Source organism: Mustelus asterias, chromosome 3 (assembly GCF_964213995.1).
Source record: "Mustelus asterias chromosome 3, sMusAst1.hap1.1, whole genome shotgun sequence".
Classification (NCBI taxonomy): domain Eukaryota; kingdom Metazoa; phylum Chordata; class Chondrichthyes; order Carcharhiniformes; family Triakidae; genus Mustelus; species Mustelus asterias.
In genome coordinates this window covers 72,106,485-72,133,125 of record NC_135803.1, presented here as the reverse complement: position 1 = coordinate 72,133,125, position 26,641 = coordinate 72,106,485, and the positions used below count along the sequence as shown (strand labels likewise).

The 26,641-nt window shown below is 44.5% G+C and overlaps 1 protein-coding gene across 1 annotated transcript in view; it reads left to right on the top strand.

Annotated features, from left to right (window-relative positions):
* Positions 1-26,641, top strand: part of kif1aa (kinesin family member 1Aa) — a 253,452-nt gene that overhangs the window by 162,089 nt on the left and 64,722 nt on the right. The window contains exons 17-24 of the mRNA XM_078202933.1: positions 4,579-4,654; positions 10,520-10,599; positions 13,729-13,835; positions 14,983-15,066; positions 16,817-16,997; positions 20,189-20,261; positions 21,359-21,452; positions 24,701-24,849. Of these exons, the coding sequence (XP_078059059.1) occupies positions 4,579-4,654; positions 10,520-10,599; positions 13,729-13,835; positions 14,983-15,066; positions 16,817-16,997; positions 20,189-20,261; positions 21,359-21,452; positions 24,701-24,849 (844 nt within the window). The remainder of the gene's footprint in view (positions 1-4,578; positions 4,655-10,519; positions 10,600-13,728; positions 13,836-14,982; positions 15,067-16,816; positions 16,998-20,188; positions 20,262-21,358; positions 21,453-24,700; positions 24,850-26,641) is intronic.

The window sequence follows — 26,641 nt, the reverse complement described above, 5'->3', positions numbered from 1 at the left end:
AGGATCTACAGGCATTTAGAGAGGCAAGGACTGATTAGGGACAGTCAGCATGGCTTTGTGAGTGGAAAATCATGTCTCACAAATTTGATTGAGTTTTTTGAAGGGGTAACCAAGAAACCAAGCAGTGCAGTCAACGTTGTCTACATGGACTTTCGTAGTCATGATGTGGAGATGCCGGCGTTGGACTGGGGTAAACACAGTAAGAAGTTTAACAACACCAGGTTAAAGTCCAACAGGTTTATTTGGTAGCAAAAGCCACACAAGCTTTCGGAGCTGCAAGCCCCTTCTTCAGGTGAGTGGGAATTCTGTTCACAAACAGAGCATATAAAGACACAAACTCAATTTACATGAATAATGGTTGGAATGCGAATACTTACAACTAATCAAGTCTTTAAGAAACAAAACAGCATGAGTGGAGAGAGCATCAAGACAGGCTAAAAAGATGTGTATTGTCTCCAGACAAGACAGCCAGTGAAACTCTGTGGGGGTTACAAATAGTGGGACATGAACCCAATATCCCGGTTGAGGCCGTCCTCGTGTGTGCGGAACTTGGCTATCAGTTTCTGCTCAGCGACTCTGCGCCGTTGTTGATATTCGGGTAAGCGTTCTCCAAGGCGGCCTTCGCGACACACGACGGCGCAGAGTCGCTGAGCAGAAACTGATAGCCAAGTTCCGCACACACGAGGACGGCCTCAACCGGGATATTGGGTTCATGTCCCACTATTTGTAACCCCCACAGAGTTTCACTGGCTGTCTTGTCTGGAGACAATACACATCTTTTTAGCCTGTCTTGATGCTCTCTCCACTCATGCTGTTTTGTTTCTTAAAGACTTGATTAGTTGTAAGTATTCGCATTCCAACCATTATTCATGTAAATTGAGTTTGTGTCTTTATATGCTCTGTTTGTGAACAGAATTCCCACTCACCTGAAGAAGGGGCTTGCAGCTCCGAAAGCTTGTGTGGCTTTTGCTACCAAATAAACCTGTTGGACTTTAATCTGGTGTTGTTAAACTTCTTACATGGACTTTAGCAAGGCCTTTGACATACCGCATGGTAGGTTGTTGCATAAGGTTAAATCTCACGGGATCCAGGGTGAGGTAGCCAGTTGGATACAAAATTGGCTTGATGACAGAAGCCAGATGGTGATTGTAGAGGTTGTTTTTCAAACTGGAGGCCTGTGCTGGGTTCACTGTTACTTGTCATTTATATTAAAGATTTGGATGAGAATTTAGGAGGCATGGTTAGGAAGTTTGCAGATGACACCAAGATTGGTGGCATAGTGGACAGTGAAGAAGGTTACCTAGGATTGCAACGGGATCTTGATCAATAAGGCTGGTAGGCTGATGAATGGCAGATGGAGTTTAATTTAGATAAATGTGAGGTGATGAATTTTGGTAGTTCGAACCAGTGCAAGACCTTCTCAGTTAATGGTAAGGCATTGGGAAGAGTTATAGAACAAAGAGATCTAGGGGTACAGGTTCATTGCTCCTTGAAAGTGGAGTCACTGGTGGACAGGGTGGTGAAGAAGGCATTCAGCATGCTTGGTTTCATTGGTCAGAATGTTGAATACAGGAGTTGGGACATCTTGTTGAAGTTGTACAAGACATTGGTTAAGGATACACTTGGAATACTTTGTACAGTTCTGGTCACCCTATTATAGAAAGGATATTATTAAACTAGAAAGAGTGCAGAAAAGATTTACTCGGACGCTACTTGATGGTTTGAATTATAAGGAGAGGCTGGATAGACCGGGACTTTTTTCCCTGGAGCGTAGGAGAATTAGGGGTGATCTTATAGAGGTCTATAAAATAATGAGGGACGTAGATGAGGTAGATAGTCAACATCTTTTCCCAATGGTAGGGGAGTCTAAAACTAGAAGGCATAGGTTTAAGGTGAGAGGGGAGAGATACAAAAGGGTCCAGAGGGGCAATTTTTTCACAGAGGGTGGTGAGTGTGTGGAACGAGCTGCCAGAGGTTGTAGTAGAAGCGGGTACAATTTTGTCTTTTAAAAAGCATTTAAACAGTTACATGGGTAAGATGGGTATAGAGGGATATGGGCCCAACATGGGTAATTGGGATTAGCTAAATGGTAAAAACTGGGAAGTATGGACAAGTTGGGCCAAAGGGCCTGTTTCCATGCTGTAAACCTCTGAGTCTATGACTCATTCTTCAGTCGTTCCCATCGGCAGGATCTTCCAGTACCGCTGACGGCGAATCCAAGCAGCAGGTTCCCAGCAGCAGGGGGTGAACACAATGGGATTCCCATTGACCCTGGCGGGACCTGATGATCCATCTCTGCTGCCGTGAAACACGCCATGGTGGTGGGACTAGGGCCATGGAAACTGGGGAGGCGATGGCCTAGTGGTATTATCGCTAGACTATCAATCCAGAAACTCAGCTAATGTTCTGGGGACCCGGTTTTGAATCCTGCCAAGTCAGATGGTGGAATCTGAATTCAATAAAAAATATCTGGAATTAAGAATCTACTGATGACCATGAAACAATTGCTGATTGTCGCAAAAACCCATCTAGTTCATGAATGTCCTTTAGGGAAGGAAGTCTGCCATCCTTAACTGGTCTGGCCTACATGTGACTTCAGAGCCACCGCAATGTGGTTGACTCTCAACTGCCCTCCAAGGGCAACTAAAGATGGGCAACAAATGCCGGCCAGCCAGCGATGCCCATGCCCCATGAATGAATTTTAAAAACTCATTACTGAGCATCCACTGCTCTCTAAGTTTGAAAATTCCGAAGATTTGCAACATAACGAGTGTAGAAATTTCTCCTGATCATGGTTCTAAAGACCTGACCCCTTACTCTGAGACTGTGACCCCATGTTCCAGATTCCTCAGTTTGGGCACACATTTACTCTGCATTTGCCCTGTCAAGCTCCTTATGAATTTTATGTATTTCAATGAGATCACCTCTCATTCTCCTAAACTCCAGGGAATATCGGCCTAGTCTACTCAATTGATCTAGATGGGCTGAATGGCCAACTCATGTCCCTGTTAATGAAAATCAAACTGTTTCTACACCAGGTGGCCAATAACACAACATTAGATTAAAACGGAGTAAAAGTGAGTTGAAAATGTATCCCAATGTTTTTGTTAAAGTGGAGAATAAGTTCAATGTTTGCCACTAACATGGCAGCAATAATCTCCAGCTTTACATGGCACACTGGGGTACCTAACCTTTACTGCTCCAAAACTTTTTATGGAGTTCTGCCAGCTAGGAGTGATAAAGCATCTGCATCAGGACAGGACCATCCTGATGGCACTCTTGGACACCTTAAACCACAATCTAGGCTAGCTACACTAATACCATTGTATATGAGATAGGGCAGGGCATTTGTATAATGCTCTGAATGGACTCATCCTCCTTCCCAGATACCATTACCCTTGGCAACCATGGAGCTCCAATCGATTGATCTAAGGTTATGCTTGGCAAAGTACTGTAGTGGTGTGCCACTGCTTTCTGCAGGATGGCTGACCACAAAACTCTCCCACTTTTTTCCGCTTGCCATCAGGTGTGTTGGAAGGATTTACAGGCTAATTATGAACCTATTCGGCCACAAAATGAACACACCTTCAGTCGTCATCAAGTCCTGAAGTGGGACTTGAGCCTGGAGTGCCTGGCGCAGAGTGTCACAAGACCTCCCCTTGAACAGATTAAAAAGTAATAAGATGGCAACCAAATTGGAAAGGGAGTAGCTGAGGCTGGGCAGAACAGATACTGGACAGCAGACATCTGCATTGCTTCATTGATTTTAAATCCGAAGTCAATCGAAGAGGCCTATTATTTCTAGACTGGAACCAGCCATGTTTGTAGTAACCATGACAACACTGGCCAGTAGGGTAAATATTATTTCTACTGAGATTTTAGCACTGAAATTTTTCTCTGAACTCATATTGGTACTGCACCCACAAGTAACCATAGCTACCTATAATTGTGGAATAGGCTCACACATGGGGCATTCAGAATTGGCTGTATTTCTGCAAAGTGCTCACAGGCACGCCTCCAGATAAATACCTAATGGGGAATGCTGGATTGTAACATATTGGTAACGTTACTGAACTAGTAATCCAGATGCCCGGAACAATACTCTGGAGACACATGTTCAAATCCCACCACGGCAGCTGTGGAAATTTAAGTTCAATAAATTAATTAAGAAAAACATTTGGCGTAAAATGCTAGCCGCATTAATAATTGTCATGAAAATACTGGATTATTGTAAAAACCCACCTAGTTCACTAATGTCCTGCAAGGAGGAAATTGGACATCTTTACTGGTCTGACCTGCGCATTATCTTACGAGGCTATTTCAGAGGGCAGTTAAGAACCAACAACATTACCGTGGAGCTGGAATCACATGTAGACCAGGCCAGGGCAATTAGGGGTGGGCTATAAATGCTGGCTTTCCCAGCGACTCTCTCATCTCAAGAACAAATTTAAAAACTTGTCAGTGTACAGAATTCCAACACACTCAACTACCCGCCATTCATTCCCTCATGCAGAATTTCAATGGACCAAACATTTTCCTGTGAGGTAAATTCTTAACAGCATTGTATTACTGTTACAGAGAAGCCCTCCTCGCGGAGATGGGTGTGGCCATGCGTGAAGATGGTGGTACACTGGGGGTCTTCTCTCCCAAAAAGGTAAGTTAACCCTGAAAAAAATGCCTTCTATCTTTATGCTCTGCAACGTCAGAAGTGCACTGCTGCTAAATGGTTGCAGATGCACATAGCTATTTGATGAGTTCATCGATGGTTGTGATCTAAAGTCACTGTCTATTCTTCATGATATTTATTGAAATAATTGATTTGGGCTTTCACATGTGGATCATGCCAGTGGTCTGGACACTATGAATGTCAATGTTCTGCAACTTGGATGAAGAGAAATCCAGGAATGTATGCAAATATAAAGACACATGGGTGAATTTTATGCCACCTGCCCCTCCTCAATGGCCTATTTGAAGGCGAGGGGCGCATACAATAAAGTGGATGGCCATCTGCTGCTATCCCACCCATCCCCGATCTGTGGCCCATATCATAGTGGCCACAAGCAGTCTGTCCACCCATATACCTATTGAGGCCCTTAAGTGGACAATTAACTGCTACCTAAGGGCGTCATTCCAAATGCACTGCCACTTTATGGTCAGTGCGGTAAGGTTGAAGCAAGGTGGGTAGTCCAGTACCTTTGACCATGCAGGCTGCAGTTGGGCAGGATGCCTTTTGCAGGTCTTGGAGGAGCAACCCCCAAGATTGAACCCCCCACATCCCCCTTTGCCCTTCAACTCCTTATTTCTTAAATCCAACTCCCCCACCCCTTATCGCAGACCTCTTCCATCTCTAAGGTGTCCCAGCTTTGCCTGTCCAAAATCCCAGACATTACCTGAAGTCCCGGTGACTTCTTCAATTCCTCATGGGAGGCTGCTTGTTGCCCCTGCAGCGGCCACAAATCTGGTACTCCTGGGAGCGCAGAGCTGCCAATCAAGGGCTTGTCTTCCTGTTTCTCAAGCTGGAAGTCTCACTCTGATCCAGTTTAGGCTGTTCTTAGCCTATTATCTCTGTTGGCAGCTGGGTTTCTTATTGGTAAAGTGCCAATTGACTTTTAGCTCACAGAGTTTGTTAATAAAATCCACCCCTTTGTATTTATGCAGAACCGCACTATGTCTCTCAGAAGCATCCCAAAATGCCACACACCCAATGCATTCCTTTTGAAGCGTAGTCGTTGTTGCTATTTATTGAAACATGGACAGGTATGGGAGGGGCATGGAGGGGCACGGCCTTAATTGGATCAGAGTAAGCTTTCTGCCCTGGAGGAACAGGGAGTCCCGCCCTAAAGAGCTGCCAGCCAATCAGGTTCCACTGCCTCTAATATTTCTGGGATCCAAGTGAAGCAGAGACCCCAGCACCTGGAGAGATTGGTTTTCTAATCCGGATGTTGTACTTTCACCACCCATGGTATCAAGTTAAAAAGCATCTTTGGTTACAAGAGATACAGCAAGAAATCTCCACAATATTCACCAGGAGATTTAGGTGTTAAGTGTAGTTTTCTCAAACTCAGTGAGCCTAACACTGGCTATGAGTGTGTGTTTGAGTGTGTCTTTGTGAGCATATGTGTGGGTGAGCTTGGGTCCATGTGTGTATCCGTGCATGTGTTTTTAAAAAAGTGTTATAACTGCTGCTGGCTGCTTTCCTACATCTGACTTCTAATGGCTGCTGCTTTATAATTTGATGATCAATGTTATTTGTTGTGGTTTTTGCTATCTGCCTTCCTGATTTTGGACATTCCTCACTCCATTTTCCTAATGTTTTAACTCCCCCTCCCTCACTTACTCATCACCCGCTAATATTTTATTCCTGTTAGATTGTCAACAGAAGAGCTGCTCAGATGTTGCTGGAATCTCTGGGGGCATTTTCCCCTGAGGAGGTTTGTTCTGGGTGACCGTGTGTATGTGAACAGTGTTGTGCTGCCTCTGGTGTGGTTTGTTGTGTCACTTGTAAAATAGAATCCTTTATTCTATTGTTTGTTTCTGATTAATTTTCCAATTACAATTAATGACTCTTAACTTTATGGACCATTCCCAACAATAAAAGTTATATAGATTTTAGGAAGGCTTTGTAGACCTGTCCTTCCTCCTCCTCTCTCTTCTCTCCACCTTTTCTGCTCTCTTTCTACCTATTTCTGCCCTACCACTTTTTCTCTTCCTTCCTTCCATTCTCCTGTTTCTGGCTATACCATCTCCATCTATTCCATTCTCCCTCTTCTCCCATTCCTCCTCCATTTTCTCCCTCTCTCCCCTTCTTTCACAGTCATCCATCCATTCGCCTCATCCCTACTTCCCTCTCCCCTTTTAACTGTTTACCCTTAACCTCCTTCGCCAACTCTCCCCGTCAAATGTAAATTAATTAAGATCATGAGATCGTGGAATTCAAAAAGATTGCTAAGCTTGTCATCTGCCACCTCTAAAGTCCATGTAAACTCATTTAATCACCTGGGAGAAAATTCTCCCAAGATTTCCTCTCTGATTTCCCCAGAGGCAAATCAAATAAATCTCTCTCGTTCCATCCAACAATCCATGTCCTTGACCAGTTACATTTCTTGATATGAAACCTGCATCACTCCAGCAGCTCATAGTTCTCCCTGGGTGAGCCAATCTAGGCCAGAACAGCAACAGGACCATTAACAATTGGACTGTGTGTCTGAAATAGGAAACCATTAAAGTCAGCCAACAGTTCCTACTTCTGATCGCTATCCACTCCTGCCTGTTTGGATTTGTGTGGATGCCAAGTGGGAGCAAGTCTATGCCCCCTATGATACCCTTGCAATATGGCCAAATAGCTCTCAAGGCCTTGCATTAACAATGGTTACTTGATTGAGCTCATGGCTCCGATGGAAATAGAATTATTGAATAGAATCATTGAATAAAAAGGAAAGGAGGCCATTTGGCCCATTGTGTCTATTCCAGTGAATGTGTGACCCAATTAGTCCCACTCCCTCTGCTCTTTCCCTACACCCCTGCAATTATTTATTTTCAAACATTTATCCAATTCCATTTTGAAAGTTGCTATTAAATCTGCTCCCATTCCCCTTTCAAGCAATGTGTTCCAGATCATCATATGTCACTGCATTAAAAAGCATTCTTCACTCTATAGTTCTTTGGACATGTCTTCAAAGGGTGAGAAAGAATTCAATGGTGAAAGAGATAGGATTCCACTGCTCGCATTGTTGTGTCTTTAATTTAAGAAGAAGATTGAAATTTGCAGGAACAACAATAAAACTCCAATAGTAATACATTCTTTATTTTATAAGGGCACAGGTAAAAGTACAAACATCACAGGATCTGCTGTCCTCTAAATTCCATTTGAGTGTGCCATTACCCTCCGAGGTACTGTATGTGTTACAGGACATAGCGTAAGGTGTAAGACAATCCTGTTTCACCACCTACTGTCATATGTGAAAGATATGCTACATCATTCCCCTGCTGCCTCATTTATGTGTGTTTGTGTTTGAATCTCCAGTGATTAATTAGCTTTACACTGATTAATCATTTGCTTTGGCTTGAATGAGGCTTTGTTATTAATTCACTCTTGAAGGATCACATCAAGGCCAGCGGACAGGTGGATGTATACTTGTTCTGTAAATGTACCAACTAATCTAATGCTTGCCAAAAGCCAGAGGCCTTTCAAAGCTCCTCAGTGAGCGAGGCACTCAACGTCAGGATCCTTTTGTAACGAGATCCTCATTTCCTTTCTGTCAATTGTTCTAAAAATGAAGCTGTACCTTTAAAAGGATCTCGATGTTAGGTCTCCAACTTAAAAAATCTCCAACCACCATGATTTTGATGTTTGTATCATGCAGACAGAAGTGGTTTACAACACATCAAATGATATACAATATACAATGTCCTTATCAAAGTCAAGTACAATGCACTGACTCATTGTTTGCCCTCCCACTGGCTGGTCCTTGGCTCAGACACTCTCGAGGTATCGCTCAGTTCTTGGTGCAGACATCTCTCTGACTGTTGCCTTTGTTTCTGACTTATCAAACATTATTTTTGCACTTTGTGAAAAATCTTATTGGATAGCATGCATTTTTCAACAAACAGCACTTTGTAGTGGAATGTAATCCTTCAAACAATTAAGGATTGGTAAGTCAAAGGATGCTACAGTTTGTCAATTCTTCCCAAGTGAGTGCTCAGTAATGGCTATATATAATGGAAGGAAGCAATCCATGAGTGGAATGGGCAGAAACTAGAAGGTTAATGCAAGAATCCCTGGCATGCAGAGAGGAATTGGTTAAAGGGATGATCACAGGTATATTTCTAAATGCTAAACAGAAACAACAGTTGGGTAGTGGAAATAATTGGGATTATTTGTTAGCCAAAGAGTGAGAGTTGTAATTGGCCCATGATCTAAAGAGTGATCTCCAATGGGAGCTACTTGCAAACCAAAGGATTGCTGTTGTAGCCGAGCTGTCACAATGAGGAAGCCTTGAATCACAACAGTGATTGATTGAAGGAAAGATAAGCTCAGTGCAGGTACAGATCTAGTTCTGCTGATTCCCGGTCTCACACTAAAGGTTCCCTCCTACCAGGACCAACATCCAAACATCTGATAGGTGCGGGTTCGTGTGCTTCCTCCTGATAGGCTGCAAGAGAGTCTCGTGATCCACGAACATTGGCCCCTTAAGGGGCCATGCTACCACAATTGCCAACTTGAGACTTGATTAGTTAGAGCAGCCAGTCAGAGGGTTTGTATGATTCTGTTACCAATACTTGTGAGGATTTGCTACAGCCTCTCAGACAGATCTTGTAAGAGATGATCGTCATTTATTTCCCAGGGTGTTGAGCAACTCTTGCAGTGAAGGCTGCAGAGTCAGTAACTGATCCCAAGATGTGAAGAATCTACAACAGCTTACATTTATATAGTGCATTAACATGGTATATCCTCCAAAGGTGCTTAACAACAGCAATGCTGATAAAGATATTTTTGGCATTAAGACACGGGTAAATATCAGGACAGATGACCCAAAAGCTTGATCAAAGAGGTACATTTTAAGGAGCATTTTCAAAGTGGAGAGAGAGGCAGAGAGCCACAGGGAGAGAATTGGGGCCAAGGCAGCTCAAAGCATAGCCACTAATGGTAGAATAGTTAAAATTAGGGATGCATAGCAGCCAGAATTGGAAGAGTGCAGAGACTTGTAAAGCTGAAGGAGGATATTGAGATATGGAGGGGCAAGGCCACTGATTTGAAAATGAGGATGTGAATTTTAAAATTGAGGTGTTATTGGACCGGGAGCTTGTTAAAGTCAGCAAACTCAAATATGTTGGATAAATGCAATTTGGAACCAGTGAAGATACAGACAGCAGAATTTTGGATGAGCACAATTTTATGTAGGGTGGAAGATGGGAGACAAGCTGGAGCGTGTTTAAGTAGCCGTGTCTAGAGGTAACAAAGGCCTGAATAAGGGTTTCAATGGCAGATGAGGTGTTGCAGGGGCAGGGTCGAGGGATGTCACAGAGATGGAAATAGGCAATCTTGATGGTGCAGAGATGTGGTCGGAAATTCATCTCGGGTCAAAAGTAACAGGAAAATGCAAATGGTCTTGTATTGGAAAGAGAGTTCAGGAAATGGAGTTTGTAGTGCGGAGCAAAGGGTGGGATTTGCGGGCTCCCCACCGCCATATGTTTTCCAGCAGTGGAGGTGGCTAGCCATTGGCCACCAGCGGGATCTTCTGGTCCTGCCGATATCTACGGTGTTTTGCGTGACTCACCTGTCTTACCACTGGGGAACCCATCACGGGGAGGGGGAGAGGGGTCGCCTTCCGATTTCGCCAGTGGTAAGGTCTGGAAAATCTTGTCCAAAGGCTTCAGCCTTTCCAATATTCCATTGAGGAAATTTCTGCTCATCCAGTATTGAATGCTGAGCAAGCGATTAAGCAGTGTGCAAATCCGAGACAGTGGAGGGGTGCTGTAACAATTGCTTCCTGTAACAATGTCTGACTTTTCCTTGTAGACTCCTCATCTGGTGAATTTGAATGAGGACCCACTGATGTCCGAGTGCCTCTTGTATTACATCAAGGATGGAACCACCAGGTACAAACTCATTCCACTTTGGCCCAGACGATTCCAGTACAGGCCTTGCTCACTACTTTTTTTGATAGGTACCTGTTCAAAGCTTAGCATTCAGGTTGTCTGGTCAGTGAGCAATAAATCTCAGTAGTGATTGAGTGTAAACTGATGATTTGCTTAACTCTAACATAGATTTAACAGGCACTAGCATTTTAAAAATCAAATTCAGAATTTCTAGTGATCCATAGGAAACAGAAAAGGAATATTATTTGATTAAAAAAGAAATGGACCGAAGTATCTGCATCATTTAAGTGGGGCAAAACTGTTTCCAGTGATTGACGGATCAAGATAAAGGGATATCAGATTAAGTGTAAGAGATTTCGTACAAAGGGCAGATAAAACCGATTCACACGGAGCTATTGCAAGGCTGTGGAATAAAGTACCATAGTTAGTGACAATGTTGACTTTCAGAAATGATTAGCAAGAGGAATAAAGAAATATGAGAGCAGAGTGAACACGTGGATTTAGGGTTGGATGAGCTAAACTTCCATGTTGTAATTTCTGTGACCTTGGATTAAAGGGATTGTTACCTTTTGGGTTCTTTTCTAACTGTCTTGCTATAGATTATTCCACTTGCATTCTTGCCAATGCTTCTACACCTCCTTCACGCAGAGGTCTCCACAGTGAATTGCAGTCAATTATTGCTGCATCTGTGCTGAAATAAAGGCTATTTACAGGAGCGATAACCTGCAGTGTCCTATGAGCTGATTTATAACAGGAGTTGGAATGGGACTCAACCACTGATGACTCAGTCTAAAACATATAAGAATTGTGCAGGTGCCAATCATATGTTTGGATCAATGCCAATGTCTTCAAGAGGGTTTAACTTTGTCTTGAGATCTCAGTAAGCTTTTAGCAACAATACCTGGAAAGAATCAATAAACCCTATCTCGTTTTAGGTGCTGGAAATGGCTGCATAAGATGTCATTTCAAGCTTGTAAAAGTGATGCAGCACCATATTAGATCTCATTTCAAGTTTAAAACATCAAATTCAATAAACAAAAGTTAACCAAGAACATAAATAAGCCATAAATATGATAACGTCTCTCGGGTTGACAATATTTCACCTAACTCCAAGCCAAGATAATAATAATGCAACAACTCTTTACAAGTCACTCCTGAGTAATCCAGTGTTTATTTTCCTAGTCTGGCAGCTTCATTTAAATTGCTTCTTGGAAATTGAAACTGATTTTTCAGTTTTTGGGAGTTTCAATCTGCTTGGTCCCAACTCCAAGGTTTTCAAATAGACTATTTTTAAATTTGAACAGAACAGCTCCTTTTAACATTACAGGAAAGAGTTACCAGAACATTTTTGGATTTTGAAAATTTGACCACATTGATTTAAACAGGAACTTCAATCATACACAGACTGAATTTTGAGTTTGAATTGCTTCTCTCTTCAGCCATGTAATCGATATAATCTGTAATATTATTTTGGGACATGCTTTGGTTTAGTTCAACTGTTCCCTTCATTATTTTAATAATTTGCATTTATGTCATTTCTCAAAGCTCTACATATACAATGAATTACTTTTGAACACAGTCATCATTTTGCACTTGGTAATATTCTTGGTTGCCAACTCTGATTGGGCGTATTCCAGGAGGTTTTATAACATGGCTTCTTGCCTTCAGCTGCCATGGCTCCACCCTCCCACCAAGGAGAACCTGACGCATCCACCTACTGAAAAAACAACTTTCCGCGGACTCTTCATTAACTGCTTGGATGGTTCCTGACTGACAGTGAAACAGCCTTCTTTCACATCTCAAATGTTTTTATAATTAATAAACTGAAGTGCTCAAATAAACTGAGAAAAACACACAGTTGCCTTTAAGGAGATTTGAATTATTCTCGAGGGTTTCCACACAGTGGTGTCTTGAACGTCAATATTTTATTCCTGAAGACTCCAGCACACTCTTGCAGGATTGTTAACCCTAGCACCATGCACACATGGCCAACTAGTCTATTTTTGGTGATGCTGGTGAAAGAACAAGAGAAAGGAACTTCCCTGAAAACTGTGCAGTCGAATCATTCACATCTGCCTGAACCACAGGAATAGATGGGGAGTTAGTCCCTCTTACAATGTCCCACTGCTGGAGCAGAAGCTTAGATTATAGGGTAAATATTGGGAAGGAGCCTTGGCCTTCTGGAATGCATGTTGGGGAAACTCGACTCACTTTCCATGATTTCTAATTCATTAAGTCTTCTCAATTTTCCATTCTGATTTTGATAGAAGAACGCAGGCAATGTGTGTACATTTTGACAATGCATGTGGGCGGTACGGTGGCAGAGTGGTTAGCACTGCTGCCTCACAGCACCAGCAACCCGGGTTCAATTCCTGGCTTGGGTCACGTCTGTGTGGAGTCTGCACGTTCTCCCGTGTCTGAGTGGGTTTCCTTCCAGTTTCCTCCCACAATCCCCTGGTTAGGTGCATTGGCCATGCTAAATTCTCCCTCATTGGACCCGAACAGGTGCCAGAGTGTGGCGACTAGAGGATTTTCACAGTATCTTCAATGCAGTGACACTAATAAATAAACTTAAAAAAACATGTATTTCCGTAAGGGTGCTAGAACCATAAGATGTAGGAGCAGAAATAGGCCATTCGGTCAGTCAAGTCTTTCTGCCATGCAATGAGATTATGACTGATCTGATATGATAATCCTCAACTCCACTTCCCTGACTTATTACCATAATCCTTGATTTCCTTACTGATTAAAAATCTTATCTATCTCAGATAAACCACCCGCCGCCTCCCTTCCCACCGCAGCTTTGATGGAAACTCTAGAGAAACAGCGGAAACAGACACTGACACCATTTCTTTGAGGTTGCAACCAAAGTTGCAGTGAGGGGTTGGCAAGAACTCTGGCGAATCACCCCCATTATATTAGACAATTATTTTATATTTGACCATAGCTCCAATGTAGAATCCACACTGTCTTTAAAGTAATTGTTGATCAGTACAGTGTTAACAGTAGATTGGTTCCATCCTAATTAATCTCCTAATGCAAAAAAGGACAGTCAAACATGGGGACTTCATGTTACAGTATGTCTGCGATATTTTTGTAAATGTAAAACTATTTAATTTGTTTCCGCAGAGTTGGACGTGAAGATGCAGAACGGAGGCAGGACATTGTACTGAGCGGACATTTCATTAAAGAAGAGCACTGCATCTTCTGCAGTGATATCAAATCCTTAGGTGAAGGTACAGCACTCTGATCACTTCTGTATTGTCTGGAGTTTCGTACTAATGGAACCTCTAATTTACTAGTTGCACAATGATGTGAAACAACCATCTGATCTGACTTGACCTTAGGCCATCCTCCTCCTTCAGATACCATGCCCTAAGACGGCATTGCCGATCATAGACTTCCATTGGATTGGTCCATGATTAGGTTTGGTAAGGTACTGCAGTCGTTTGCTATTGCCTTCTGCCATATGGCTAACCAGGAAACTCTCCCACACTTGCTACCTGCCATCAGGAATATTAGAAGGGTTTGGAGGCTGATAATCAGCCTGTTTGGTCACATTATGAACACGCCTTTCACGGCCTTCAGGTTCTGAAGTGAAACTTGAACCCAGAGCTTCTCCAGTCCCACTGCTGTGAACAGAGAACGGCTGAGCACTGTGTTCTCACTAGCAGCGGTAGCGGGACCTACGAGTCGGAGAATTCTGCCATAAGGTTTGTATAACAAACCAAAAGCTTTGTGATCACTTATCCTACTAACAGCTTTAAATTTCCAGATTTTCAAAAACTGAATATTCTCAAATTGCCATTATGGGATTGAACTTCAGTTCCCTGTGTTATAAATGCAGTAATATAACTTGTACAGGGGTTGAGGGATTAGCTCAGTTGGCTAGACAGCGGGCATGGGGTTCAGATTAACAATGGGTTTGATACCCGTTCCGGCTGAGTCAGATCTGAAGTCTGTCTCCATGCCCTATCTGTAATCTTAAAAAAAAACTTCCACAGCACTTAGAGGTGGTTCAGTGAATAATTGCCAACATCTGCCTATGGACAGATAACTCAAGATGAAGACAATGCTGCTGTTCTCAAAACCAACAGCACAAATTGGAATCTATTCTGGCTGCAGCTTTTGGGAGACTGCATTGCGATGCCAATGGAAATCTGGCTGAGCAGGTCCAGTATTCAATGCTCAGAGATTCAATGATTAGTGCCACCTCAGCGGAGGCTCTTACACAAAATTCCACAGGGAGCAATGACAACGGTAGAAAGAGCTCAGTCAGCATAGCTTGGAGCAGGATGCTGTATAAAATGGGCAAAGTGCTGTTGATTAACAGCCCAGTCGTACTACCTGAAAACCATTGAACAATTTTCTTTTGCATGACAGTGATTGTCATCCTTGAACCATGTGAAGCTGCAGACACATACGTCAATGGAAAGAAGGTGACTGAGTCAACTGTTCTTCGATCAGGTGTGTACTCTGGCTGCATCTTGTGTACATGCTCTGGCTTCAAATATACACTTATGTACATCTCTGTGTTTCACCCTGCTCTGACATTAACGTTCTCAGAATTTCCTTTTGTTTATTGCAATCGATCACAAACCCTGAATTATTCATCAAGGGCTGTTGATTCCAATTCACTGGGAACATTTAAATATTTTGAAGGTTACAAGTCTATATAATGGGTGGTGACTTTCACATTTACGTTGCTACCTCACCTGTCAGTGGATAATGAGCCTGTGAGATTGTATCCCAGACTTTCTCAAATACGCCTCAACAGCTAAGTGGAAGAAAATCAGCTGTGATTCCCATTCCAGATGCAGTGAGGTTTTCTGGAAGTTGTGTGTGTGTGCATATGTTTAGATATTGGGTGCAATTTTTCGCTAACGCTCACCCTGAGACTGAAAATTCCTGCCCGAGGTCAATGGACCTTTCAATGGTCCGTCAAGTTTTCTGACCCACCCGCAAAGATTCCTGCAGCAGGTGGACTAGAAAATTTTCCTTGTGTGAGAAAAAGATTGGTGAGCACCTCTGATGCTAATACACATGAAGGCCATTTATGAAAGAGAATAGCTTTTCTATTTATCCAGATTATCCAGCATTTTCTCTTTTAGCTTTTCTATTCTCCGATCCATCTCATCTACTCTGTAAGATAGTCACTCAGCTGCTCCCTTTCCATGCTGAAAACAAAACACATTTCTCCAGTATTTTCTCCAAAGCCCCATCTTTGGATCAACCTAGTGGCTGTTCCCCACACAATTTCTGGTAGAAAAGTGTCATCCTTGTATCTGGGTGACCAGAACAGGGTGAAGTACTCAAGTTTAAAGTGTGAACAGGCAAGTTCTGCTGAAAGGGAGCAACACTTTTTCATTTGTACTTTAAGTACAAATAGATTCTGAGTTTCAAATTCTGGGCATTCAGAAAGGACTAATTGGACACAAAATGGCCACTATTTTACCTGGACGTGGAGGCCCCACCCCCTCCCTGAAAAGTCTAGTGTGATCCCACCTCCACTTGATTGGATCACCCCACAGTGACTAACAGTCATTGGGCTTTGAATTGGTTCAGGTCAAGACTTCTGTCCTCCAATTGGAGGAAGTCCTGCCTCTGACAGTTGCCGGTGAATCAATTGGTTGGCAGCTCACTAGTCCCAGCAGTGCCACAAGGAGTAGTGGCCACAGCTGGGACTACAGGCAGCTCTCCACCAAGAGGAGAGATGGGGTCAGATACCAAGCTATGTCCGGGGTTCTGCTGAATGAAGCCAGGCTGTTGGACCCCAGCAAAAGGGATGGAGGACCACGTTAGGAGGGTGGTGGGGAAACATATGAGGGTGTGGGGTGTACTGTGGGAGGGGGGTGAGTTAAGTCTGGGAGAGTGTGCCCAACAGAGATCCTCCCTGCACCTCCCCCAGGTTTGGCCCATAAAGAGGTTACCAGTTTCACGTGGTAGCCTTGCTATGTGGCATGATGTCTTCTGCTGGTAAAATCCTGGCAGCAGTGGAAGGAGCTCCTTAAGTGGCCACCATTGGTCACAATTGGGCCAAGGGCAGATTGGCAGCCCAGCACTTCCCTTTTGATGGTAAAATACTGGCAGAGACAGACAGGCAATGCTGCCAAAGCACTCCCCGACAACTAGCCCACTCCTAGGGGGCTGTAAAATTCCACTGAAGGTTTTTCATGAGCTGAATTGAGACAATTTCTCCATTTCCGTTTCTTCAAAGGAAACCGCATCATTATGGGGAAGAGCCATGTCTTCCGCTTCAACCACCCTGAACAGGCCCGCCAAGAGCGTGACAAGACACCCTGTGCAGAGACACCAGTCGAGCCTGTCGACTGGGCCTTTGCTCAGCGGGAACTGCTGGAGAAGCAGGGCATCGACATGAAACAGGAGATGGAACAAAGGTAAAGGGAGGAATACTGGAAAAATTTAGGGTTGGAAGAAGGGATCAATAGAGGATAGATGGTGACATTCTTTGGTTTAGGGCAAAACAACCCATCAAATGGGCATTGAGTTAATTTAGCCCAACCACAGTGATCTACTTTTTACACCAACCACTATGTCAATCTCCTTCCCATTCACACCCATTATATACAAGATGCTAATGACCTAAAACTCTTTCCATTCACTCTGTTATAAAAACCCAGTGGCCTGAACTCCTTTTAGTTTCCCATTGTATTGAACAGAAATGGATCAAGTATTTTTCCATTCACCCCCGTTGCACAGAATTGCAAGTTGCCTTTCCATTTATTTCTGTGCAATAGGATTCTGACGGACAAAGCATTTTTACATTTATTTTCATAACATATAATTACAGTGGAACAAACGCTTTTCTAGTTATATATTAATGATTTAGATGGGGGAACTAAATGTAATGTCTCCAAGTTTGCAGATGACACAAAGCTGGGTGGAAGGGTGAAGTGTGAAGAGGATGCAGAGATGCTTCAGTGTGATTTGGACAAGATGAGTGTGTGGGCATATGCATAGCAGCTGCAGTATAATGTTGATAAATGTGAGGTTATCCACCTTGGTAGCAAAAGCAGGAAGGCAGATTATTATCTGAATTGCTGTAAATTAAGGGAGAGGAATGTGCAATGAGATCTGGGTGTCCTCGCACTCCAGTTGTTGATGGTAAGCATGCAGGTGCAGCAGGCAGTAAAGAAGGCAAATGGCATGTTGGCCTTCATAGCGAGAGGATTTGAGTACAGGAGCAGAGATGTCTCGCTGCAATTATACAAAGCATTGGTGAGGCCACACCTGGAATAGTGTGTGCAATGTTGGTCTCCTTATCTGAGGAAAAATGTTCTTGCTGTAGAGGGAGTGCAGTGGAGGTTTACCAGATTGACTCCTGGGATGGGGGATTGACGTATGAAGAGAGATTGAGTCGGTTAGGATTATATTCGCTGGAGTCCAGCTGAGGGGGGGATCGCATAGAAACCAATAAAATTCTTACAGGATTCGATGGGGTATATGCAGACAAGCTCTTTCTGATGGTGAGGATGTCCAGAACCAGGGGTCATAGTCTAAGGATAAGGGGTAAACCTTTTAGGACTGAGATAAGGAGAAATTTCTTCACCCAGAGAGTGGCCAGCCTGTGGAATTTGCTACCACAGAAAACAGTTGATGCCAAAACATTGTATGTTTTCAAGAAGGAGTTAAATAAAGTACTTGGAGCGAAGGGGATCAAAGGATCAGGCAAAGGTGGGATCAGGCTGTCGAATTGGATGATCAGCCATGATCATAATGAATGATGGAGCGGGCTCGAAGGGCCAGAGGGTCTACTCTTTTCTATCTTTCTCGTTATTCTAGTTATATAAAAGCCCAATCGTTGCTCACTGGCTGCTTTCGGCCAACAGATTAAAGAGTAGAGAATACAGAGAAAAAAGTAGACTCTGGACAGCTGGCACAGTTCCCATCAGACCATTTAGAATCCTGAGACTATTCAACAGATGCTTACAGATTCAGTACCTTTGATTTCAAGGAATGCAGTACTAACCAGGCCCAGTCCTCGTGGCATTGGCAAGTCTTCATAAAATCTTTTATGAGCCACATGATGCAAACCTGTCAGTGAGACTGCTGATTTAGATCCAAACTAGCAACAATTTTTTGCACTCTGTGCCAATGCTTATCTATTAATTTATGGTAACCAGTAAGTCAAGTTCTGTTTCCGTTACATTTGACTACAAGAGGTTTGTCCTTGCTTTGGATCATATATGACTCAATTCATATTTTTGTCCAAATATCATCTTGCTTTGAAAACTGATAATGCCACTGGCCCATGGAAGGCACCTGGCTAGAACACTGTTCATAGAATCATAGAAACCCTACAGTACAGAAAGAGGCCACTCGGCCCATCGAGTCTGCACCGACCACAATCCCACCCAGGCCCTACCTCCATATCCCCACACTAATCCCTCTAACCTACGCATCTCAGGACACCAAGGGCAATTTTTAGCACGGCCAATCAACCTAACCCGCACATCTTTGGACTGTGGGAGGAAACCGGAGCACCTGGAGGAAACCCACACAGACATGAGGAGAATGTGCAAACTCCACACAGACAGTGACCCAAGCCGGGAATCGAACCCAGGTCCCTGGAGCTGTGAAGCAGCAGTGCTAACCACTGTGCTACCATGCCGCCCCAAGACTGTTGAGACTGTTGAGGGAGACTGTTGAGGGAGCTCGGAATCAGGTTATAAGCACTGTTATATTTGATGGGAGACTGTAGATGGAGTTTACTCCACATCTAAACCATGTTCTGACTGACTTTGGAGTTTTAAAACATTTTATCCATGGGATGTAAAAGGCCAGAATTTATTGCCCGTCCCTAATTGCCCTTGAGAAGGTTGAGTGAGCTGACTTCCTGAACTGCTGCAGTCCATCTGATACAGGTACACCCTCAATGATACTGGGAAGGAAGTTCCAAGATTTTGACCCAGCAACAGTGAGGAACAATTATTATAGTTCCAAGTCAGGGTGGTGGAACTTGCAGGTGGTGATATTCTCAAGCACCTAGTGCCCTTGCCCTCTAAGTGGTAGAGGACATGGGTTTGGAAGGTGCTGCCAAAGAAACTTTGACAAGTTGCTGCAGTGCATCTTGTAGATAGTGCACACTGCTGCCACTGTGCGCCAGTGGTGGAGGGGAGTGGATGTTGAAGGTGGTGCATGGGATAAATGATCAATTGGATTGCTTTGTCTTTGATGGTGTTGAGCTTCTTGAATGGTGCTGGAGCTGCACTCATCCCGGCAAGTGGAGAGTATTCCATCACACTGATGGTGGACAGGCTTTGGGGAGTCGGGGTGAGAATTACTCACCTCAAAATTTCCAGCCTCTGACCTGCTCTTGCAATGTTTGATAGGACAGTGTTGAAGAAGCTTTGCTGTATATCTTAATTGGTGCTATACCTGACTTAGGAATGTTAGTTGACACAGTGTTTAATCACCTTTGCCACAGGAGACAGACAACCTGATTCCCTGAAGTTACTTTCACAAGTGGTTTAATAATATTCCTCATTGAAGCAATTTATAGTGGTCTGTGATGTCTTCTCGGAATCAGCCTGAGAAAGATATTTTACTTTGTTAAATTGCTTCTCAGGCTTCAGGAGCTAGAAACCCAATATCGGAGAGAAAAGGAGGAGGCTGATTTACTGTTGGAGCAGCAGAGATTGGTATGTGTCAACATGGTTTCTTGAAATGTACCTGGTTAGTAGCAAATGATCTCAGTTAACAGCTATTCCCACCTGTAACAGCTCAGTGTGTCCACCATGAATACAGTGATAGTGGACCCTGAGTAAGAACCAGTGGATTAATTGGTGAGTTAGGAACAGGAACTGCTCACCAGCACCAACAAACCAATTAATTTATTTTGGTTTTGTTATTGAGTTTATTGTCTGCCCCAGTCCATTTGCGTTTCGAAAGGTGTTGCTCTATGATTCCCGCCTGAAATTTCCAGTGCTCTTGTCACCACAAGGCAGTTATTTGAATCCGAAAAATGTTAGTCCAAGTACGGAATTGTACAACCCCCTTTCCATGCACTGCCACTATTTAGAATTCTAATGAGCTAAATGGCTTCTTATTTACTCTCGTAGAGAGTTTCAGTAAATCAATCCCTTTCCTATTCACTCACATTGTATATAAGATTCTAATGACCTAACCCTCTTTCCAGTCACTCCTATTTTATAGAAACTCAATGGCCTGAGCTCCTTTAGTTTTTTTTCCACAGTAATGGATTTTTCCATTCACCCCCGCATTGCACCGAGTTCCAAAGAACCAAATTGTCTTCCCATTGACTACTGCGCCGTCATATTCTTGTGGACTGTGGGCTGGTTCATTGTGATTACATGCAATGGGAATATGTTTATTCCCATTGCATATAATCACAACGAACCAGCCCTTTCCTATTTATTCCAGTTGTACAGAATCCCAATCATTGCTCACCGGCTGCCTTAGGCCAGCAGATTGAAAAGTATAGAATACAGAAAAGAAAGAGTGGACTTTGGTTAGATGGCACACTTCCCTTCATAGCTCTTTGAATCCTGAGATAGACACCAGAAGATTCAGTATTTATGAGCTATGGGATGTGACATTTACCAGGCCCAGTACATGAGGATTTGGCAAGTCTTCATAAAATTTTTACACATCTCTGTGTATCAGTGCAGTGGCAACACTGAGTGTACAAATAACAACATATACTAAACAGAAGCATTCTGGAGAAGAAATCCATGCTTCATTTTTTTGACAATTTCTTTTAACCCTCCCCTTAAAGGACTATGAAAGCAGGCTGGAGGCCTTACAAAGGCAGATGGATTCTTGCTTTTACCCAGACAATGCACAAGAAGATGAAGAGCCAGAGGAGGAAGGTAAGGGATACAGTTCTTTCCATTTTTAATTTTGACCCGTTTCACTGATTTCTGACTTGTGCCCAACATCAGGGAAGCTGGTGGAACAGTACTGGTGGCTTTGCTGCATTGTGTACAGGATATATGAATACTGTGAGGATCTCCCACAATCTGACTAACCAATCTCAGCAATGCTGTAACGCAGTTACAAGAACTTTTCCACAGGGAAGGAAAGGGTCCACAAAAGGAGCACGCCTTCTGCAATTACAATTGGTTTGAGAAGACATTGACCGATAAGACACACAGATCAAGAACAGGGAATAATTAAATAACATCTCACTTGGTGACAACCACAAATGATGGATCATTGGAACTTAAAATGGGAGACAAAAAGAATATAAAGCAAAAGGATGCATTTACACTTTTTCAGGGGGTTGATCTTATTGCAATTTCTCAGGCATCTACAATCCATGACCTCACCACTGCTGGTTGGTTCTACAGCAGGGCTGTGATTTTCTTTGTTCCATCAAAAACAGATGATTGTGCTTCACTGCGATGATGTTGTGCACTGTCCTTTCACACTCTGGGACTGGGTGGGACAGTGGGTCAGACGCTGTCCTTTCACACTCTGGGATTGGATCACACACTGTCCTTTCACACTCTGGGACTGGGTGGGACAGTGGGTCAGATGAACAAAGAACAATACAGCACAGGAACAGGCCCTTTGGCTCTCCAAGCCTGTGCCGCTCATGTGCCCAACTAGACCATTCGTTTGTACCTTTCTATTCCCAGTCTGTTCATGTGGCTATCTAGATAAGTCTTAAACGATCCCAGCGTGTCTGCCTCAATCACCTTGCTTGGCAGCGCATTCCAGGCCCCCACCACCCTCTGTGTAAAATAGGTCCCCCTGACCTCTGTGTTGAACCTTGCCCCCCTCACCTTGAACCCGTAACCCCTTGTGTTCGTCACCTCCGACCTGGGAAAAAGCTTTCCGCTGTTCACCCTATCTATGCCCTTCATAATTTTATACACCTCTATTAGGTCGCCCCTCATCCTCCGTCTTTCCAGGGAGAACAACCCCAGTTTACCCAATCTCTCCTCACAGCTGAGACCCTCCATACCAGGCAACATCCTGGTAAACCTTTTCTGCACTCTCTCCAAAGCCTCCACATCCTTCTGGTAGTGTGGCGACCAGAACTGGACGCAGTATTCCAAATGTGGCCTAACCAACGTTCTATACAGCTGCAACATCATATGCCAGCTTTTATATTCTATGTCCCGTCCAATAAAGGCAAGCATGCCATATGCCTTCTTCACCACCCTCTCCACCTGTGCTGCCACCTTTAAGGATCTGTGGACTTGTACACCCAGGTCCCTCTGTGTTTCTATACTCCTGATGGTTCTGCCATTTATTGTATAGCTCCCCCTTACATTAGATCTACCGAAATGCATCACTTCGCATTTGTCTGGATTAAGTTCCATCTGCCATTTCTCCGCCCAATGTTCCAGCCTATCTATATCCTGCTGTATTCTCTGACAATGTTCATCATTATCCGCCACTCCAGCAATCTTTGTGTCGTCCGCAAACTTACTGATCACACCAGCTACATCTTCCTCCAAATCATTTATATATATCACAAACAGCAGAGGTCCCAGTACAGAGCCCTGCGGAACATCACTAGTCACAGACCTCCAACCGGAAAAAGACCCCTCCACTGTTACCCTCTGTCTTCTTTGGCTAAGCCCGTTCTCCACCCATCTAGCTAGTTCACCTTTTATCCCGTGAGATTTAACCTTTTGCACCAGCCTGCCATGAGGGACCTTGTCAAACACTTTACTAAAATCCATATAGACGACATCCACAGCCCTTCCCTCGTCAATTGTTTTTGTCACCTCCTCAAAAAACTCCACCAAATTTGTGAGGCATGACCTCCCTCGTACAAAACCATGCTGTCTATCGCTAATGAGATTATTCAGTTCTAAATGCGCATATATTCTATCTCTAAGAATCTTCTCCAACAATTTCCCTACCACAGACGTCAGATGCTGTCTTTTCACACTCTGGGACTGGGTGGGACAGTGGGTCAGACACTGTCCTTTCACACTCTGGGATTTGATGGGACAGTGGGTCAGACACTGTGCTTTCACACTCTGGGACTGGGTGGGACAGTGGGTCAGACACTGTCCTTTCACACTCTGGGACTGGGTGGGACAGTGGATCAGACACTGTCCTTTCACACTCTGGGACTGGGTGGGACAGTGGGTCAGACACTGTGCTTTCACACTCTGGGACTGGGTGGGACAGTGGGTCAGACACTGTCCTTTCACACTCTGGGACTGGGTGGGACAGTGGATCAGACACTGTCCTTTCACACTCTGGGACTGGGTGGGACAGAGTGTCAGACACTGTGCTTTCACACTCTGGGACTGGGTGGGACAGTGGGTCAGACACTGTCCTTTCACACTCTGGGACTGGGTGGGACAGAGTGTCAGACACTGTGCTTTCACACTCTGGGACTGGGTGGGACAGTGGGTCAGACACTGTCCTTTCACACTCTGGGACTGGGTGGGACAGAGTGTCAGACACTGTGCTTTCACACTCTGGGACTGGGTGGGACAGTGGGTCAGACACTGTCCTTTCACACTCTGGGACTGGGTGGGACAGTGGGTCAGACACTGTCCTTTCACACTCTGGGACTGGGTGAGACAGTGGGTCAGACACTGTGCTTTCACACTCTGGGACTGGGTGGGACAGTGGGTCAGACACTGTCCTTTCACACTCTGGGACTGGGTGGGACAGTGGGTTAGACACTGTCCTTTCACACTCTGGGACTGGGTGGGACAGTGGGTCAGACACTGTCCTTTCACACTCTGGGACTGGGTGGGACAGTGGGTCAGACACTGTCCTTTCACACTCTGGGACTGGGTGGGACAGTGGGTCAGACACTGTCCTTTCACACTCTGGGACTGGGTGGGACAGTGGGTCAGACACTGTCCTTTCACACTCTTATGACAGTCTAGTTCATTTAAGGGAACCTATGTCATCTCAGTTTGTGACAGTCTCATTGGAAAAAGTCCACAATACCGCTCATAATTTAGCACATACCTCTTACACAGAGTTACATGTGGCTAGATATTTTAGATTTTGGAAACTCTGATGGAGTAGGCCATTGCTGGTGCAGCATGGGTCATCTTGGAGTGACATGTACTAGATTTGACTGCTGAATCTTATGTTCTAATATGTTTTCCATTGTTGTCTTTCTGCACAGTGCAATGGACAGAGCAAGAGTTTGAGTTGGCCCTATGGGCATTCCGTAAGTGGAAATGCTACCAGTTTACCTCCTTGCGGGACCTGCTCTGGGGAAACGCCATCTTCCTGAAAGAGGCCAATGCCATCAGTGTGGAGTTGAAGAAAAAGGTAATCAGCAATTTTTCAGGGGCACACGGCGATTTAGATTAGATTGTGCCCTATGTTAACCCACTGTGTGGTTAATAGCCAACATGAATTGAGAGGAAACTGTCCTGTAAGGCTGCAAGTTCAAGCGATCGTGCACACCATCTGTGTGCATGTCTTCAGATTCTTAAATTCATCTTTTTAAACACATCCAGGTATAACTTTGCTAATTGCAGTATAAACCTTGTGAACATTTCAGTCAGGTCAGATCTTGGTGGCCTCGAGACTGAGGTGGGACAGTGCAATCAAGTCAGGCAAGAAGAGGTCACTAAGTTAGTGTGAGGTGAAAATATAGAGACATAGGACCAGAAGCATTTTGAAATTGACACATCACACGTAGTGAGGCAGTGGAGCTGAGGTGGTAGGGTAAACAAATCCAGATCCCTGGATGATAAAAGAGATATTGGGTGGAATTTTATGACCTCATTGTGTCCGTTTTGCACCGGGAAAATGTCATAAAATTGGGCGTGATGCGATTAGCGGGAATGGCTTCTGTTTTTGCGTCCATTCCCATTTTACCGAGGAAAAATAAAATCGGGAGCCTGCCCAAAATGGGCAAAACGTCAATTTGCCTTTTTTTGCATTCATCACAATGTCATTAGCGAGTTTCACTCCCAATCGTCTCAGCTCATCTGTCTTAATAATCTTGATCACCGCAGCCGGATCAGTCAGGAAAACACCTCATGTATAAAAGTCGGATTCAGGTGCTTGATCAGTGAGGGTGAGCGAGGAGGTAAGTCTTGCTTTCAAACTGTTCCATGCTGCCCAGAGTGGGTTGTTTTGTGGTGGCCATGTTGCATTTCGGGTCAGAGGGGTGCTGCGAATATGTGGGGGTTAGGGGACTGTTGTTGCTCATGGGGTCCAACCTCAGACTCTAAGCACGGGCCCGGGCCAGAACGTTGACCTCGGGTCTTAGCGCTGACTCTGGGTCCTAGTGCTGGCAGCAGCAAGCACTGTTGCAGATGGGAGTTGGGCTGGAGACTCTCTGAAGTGGCAGTGCTGCAGCCTCAGGACTTGTCCAGCAGCACTGTCTGGGGCCGCTACCGCATGGGTTCTGGGTGTGTGTTTGTGAGTGGGAGGGGGGAGACCTGTGAGGCGGGTGGTATGGAGAGTGTGGCTGGGGGTCTGTGGGGGTGGTATGGGAAGTCTGTGTTGCTTGGCTGGGGGAGAGCAGAGTTCTTAAACCTCTCCATCTGTCTCTCCCCTTCCCCAATTCCCTCCCACCCCCTGCCCTTTAGATTGACGAGCTGGCTTTTGTAATGTAGCCCATTGATCTTGCTGTTCTTTTGGTTGCTGCTGGAGCTGAGGAGGAGCAGGAGGATGAATTGCGGGCAGGGGGGGCACAGGCCTTACTCGCAGGAGTAGAGGGATACAGCTGCCAGAGGCAGGAGACCCCAGTAGTTCTGCACGCGAGTGTCCTTCGAGCAACTGTCGGACATCGCATGCCGCCAACGGCTCCGGCTCCGAAGGAGACAATGCAACACCTGTACCATTTGTTTCAGGACCTGGCATCTCAGGGTACTGGGGGCACCCACTCCCGGTGGCTGTGAAAGTGACAGCCGCCTTAAACCTTTATGCCACTGGGTCTTTCCAGACAGCGGAGACCTTTATGGCATTTCCCAATCATCCGTCCACAGGTGTGTCAAGGTGGTCACAGATACCATGTATGCCCGGCCCGGCCAGTATATCAAATCTGACCTGGACCAGGCCCAGCAGGAAGCCCGGGCTGCAGGATTCGCGGGGGTGCCAAATGTGC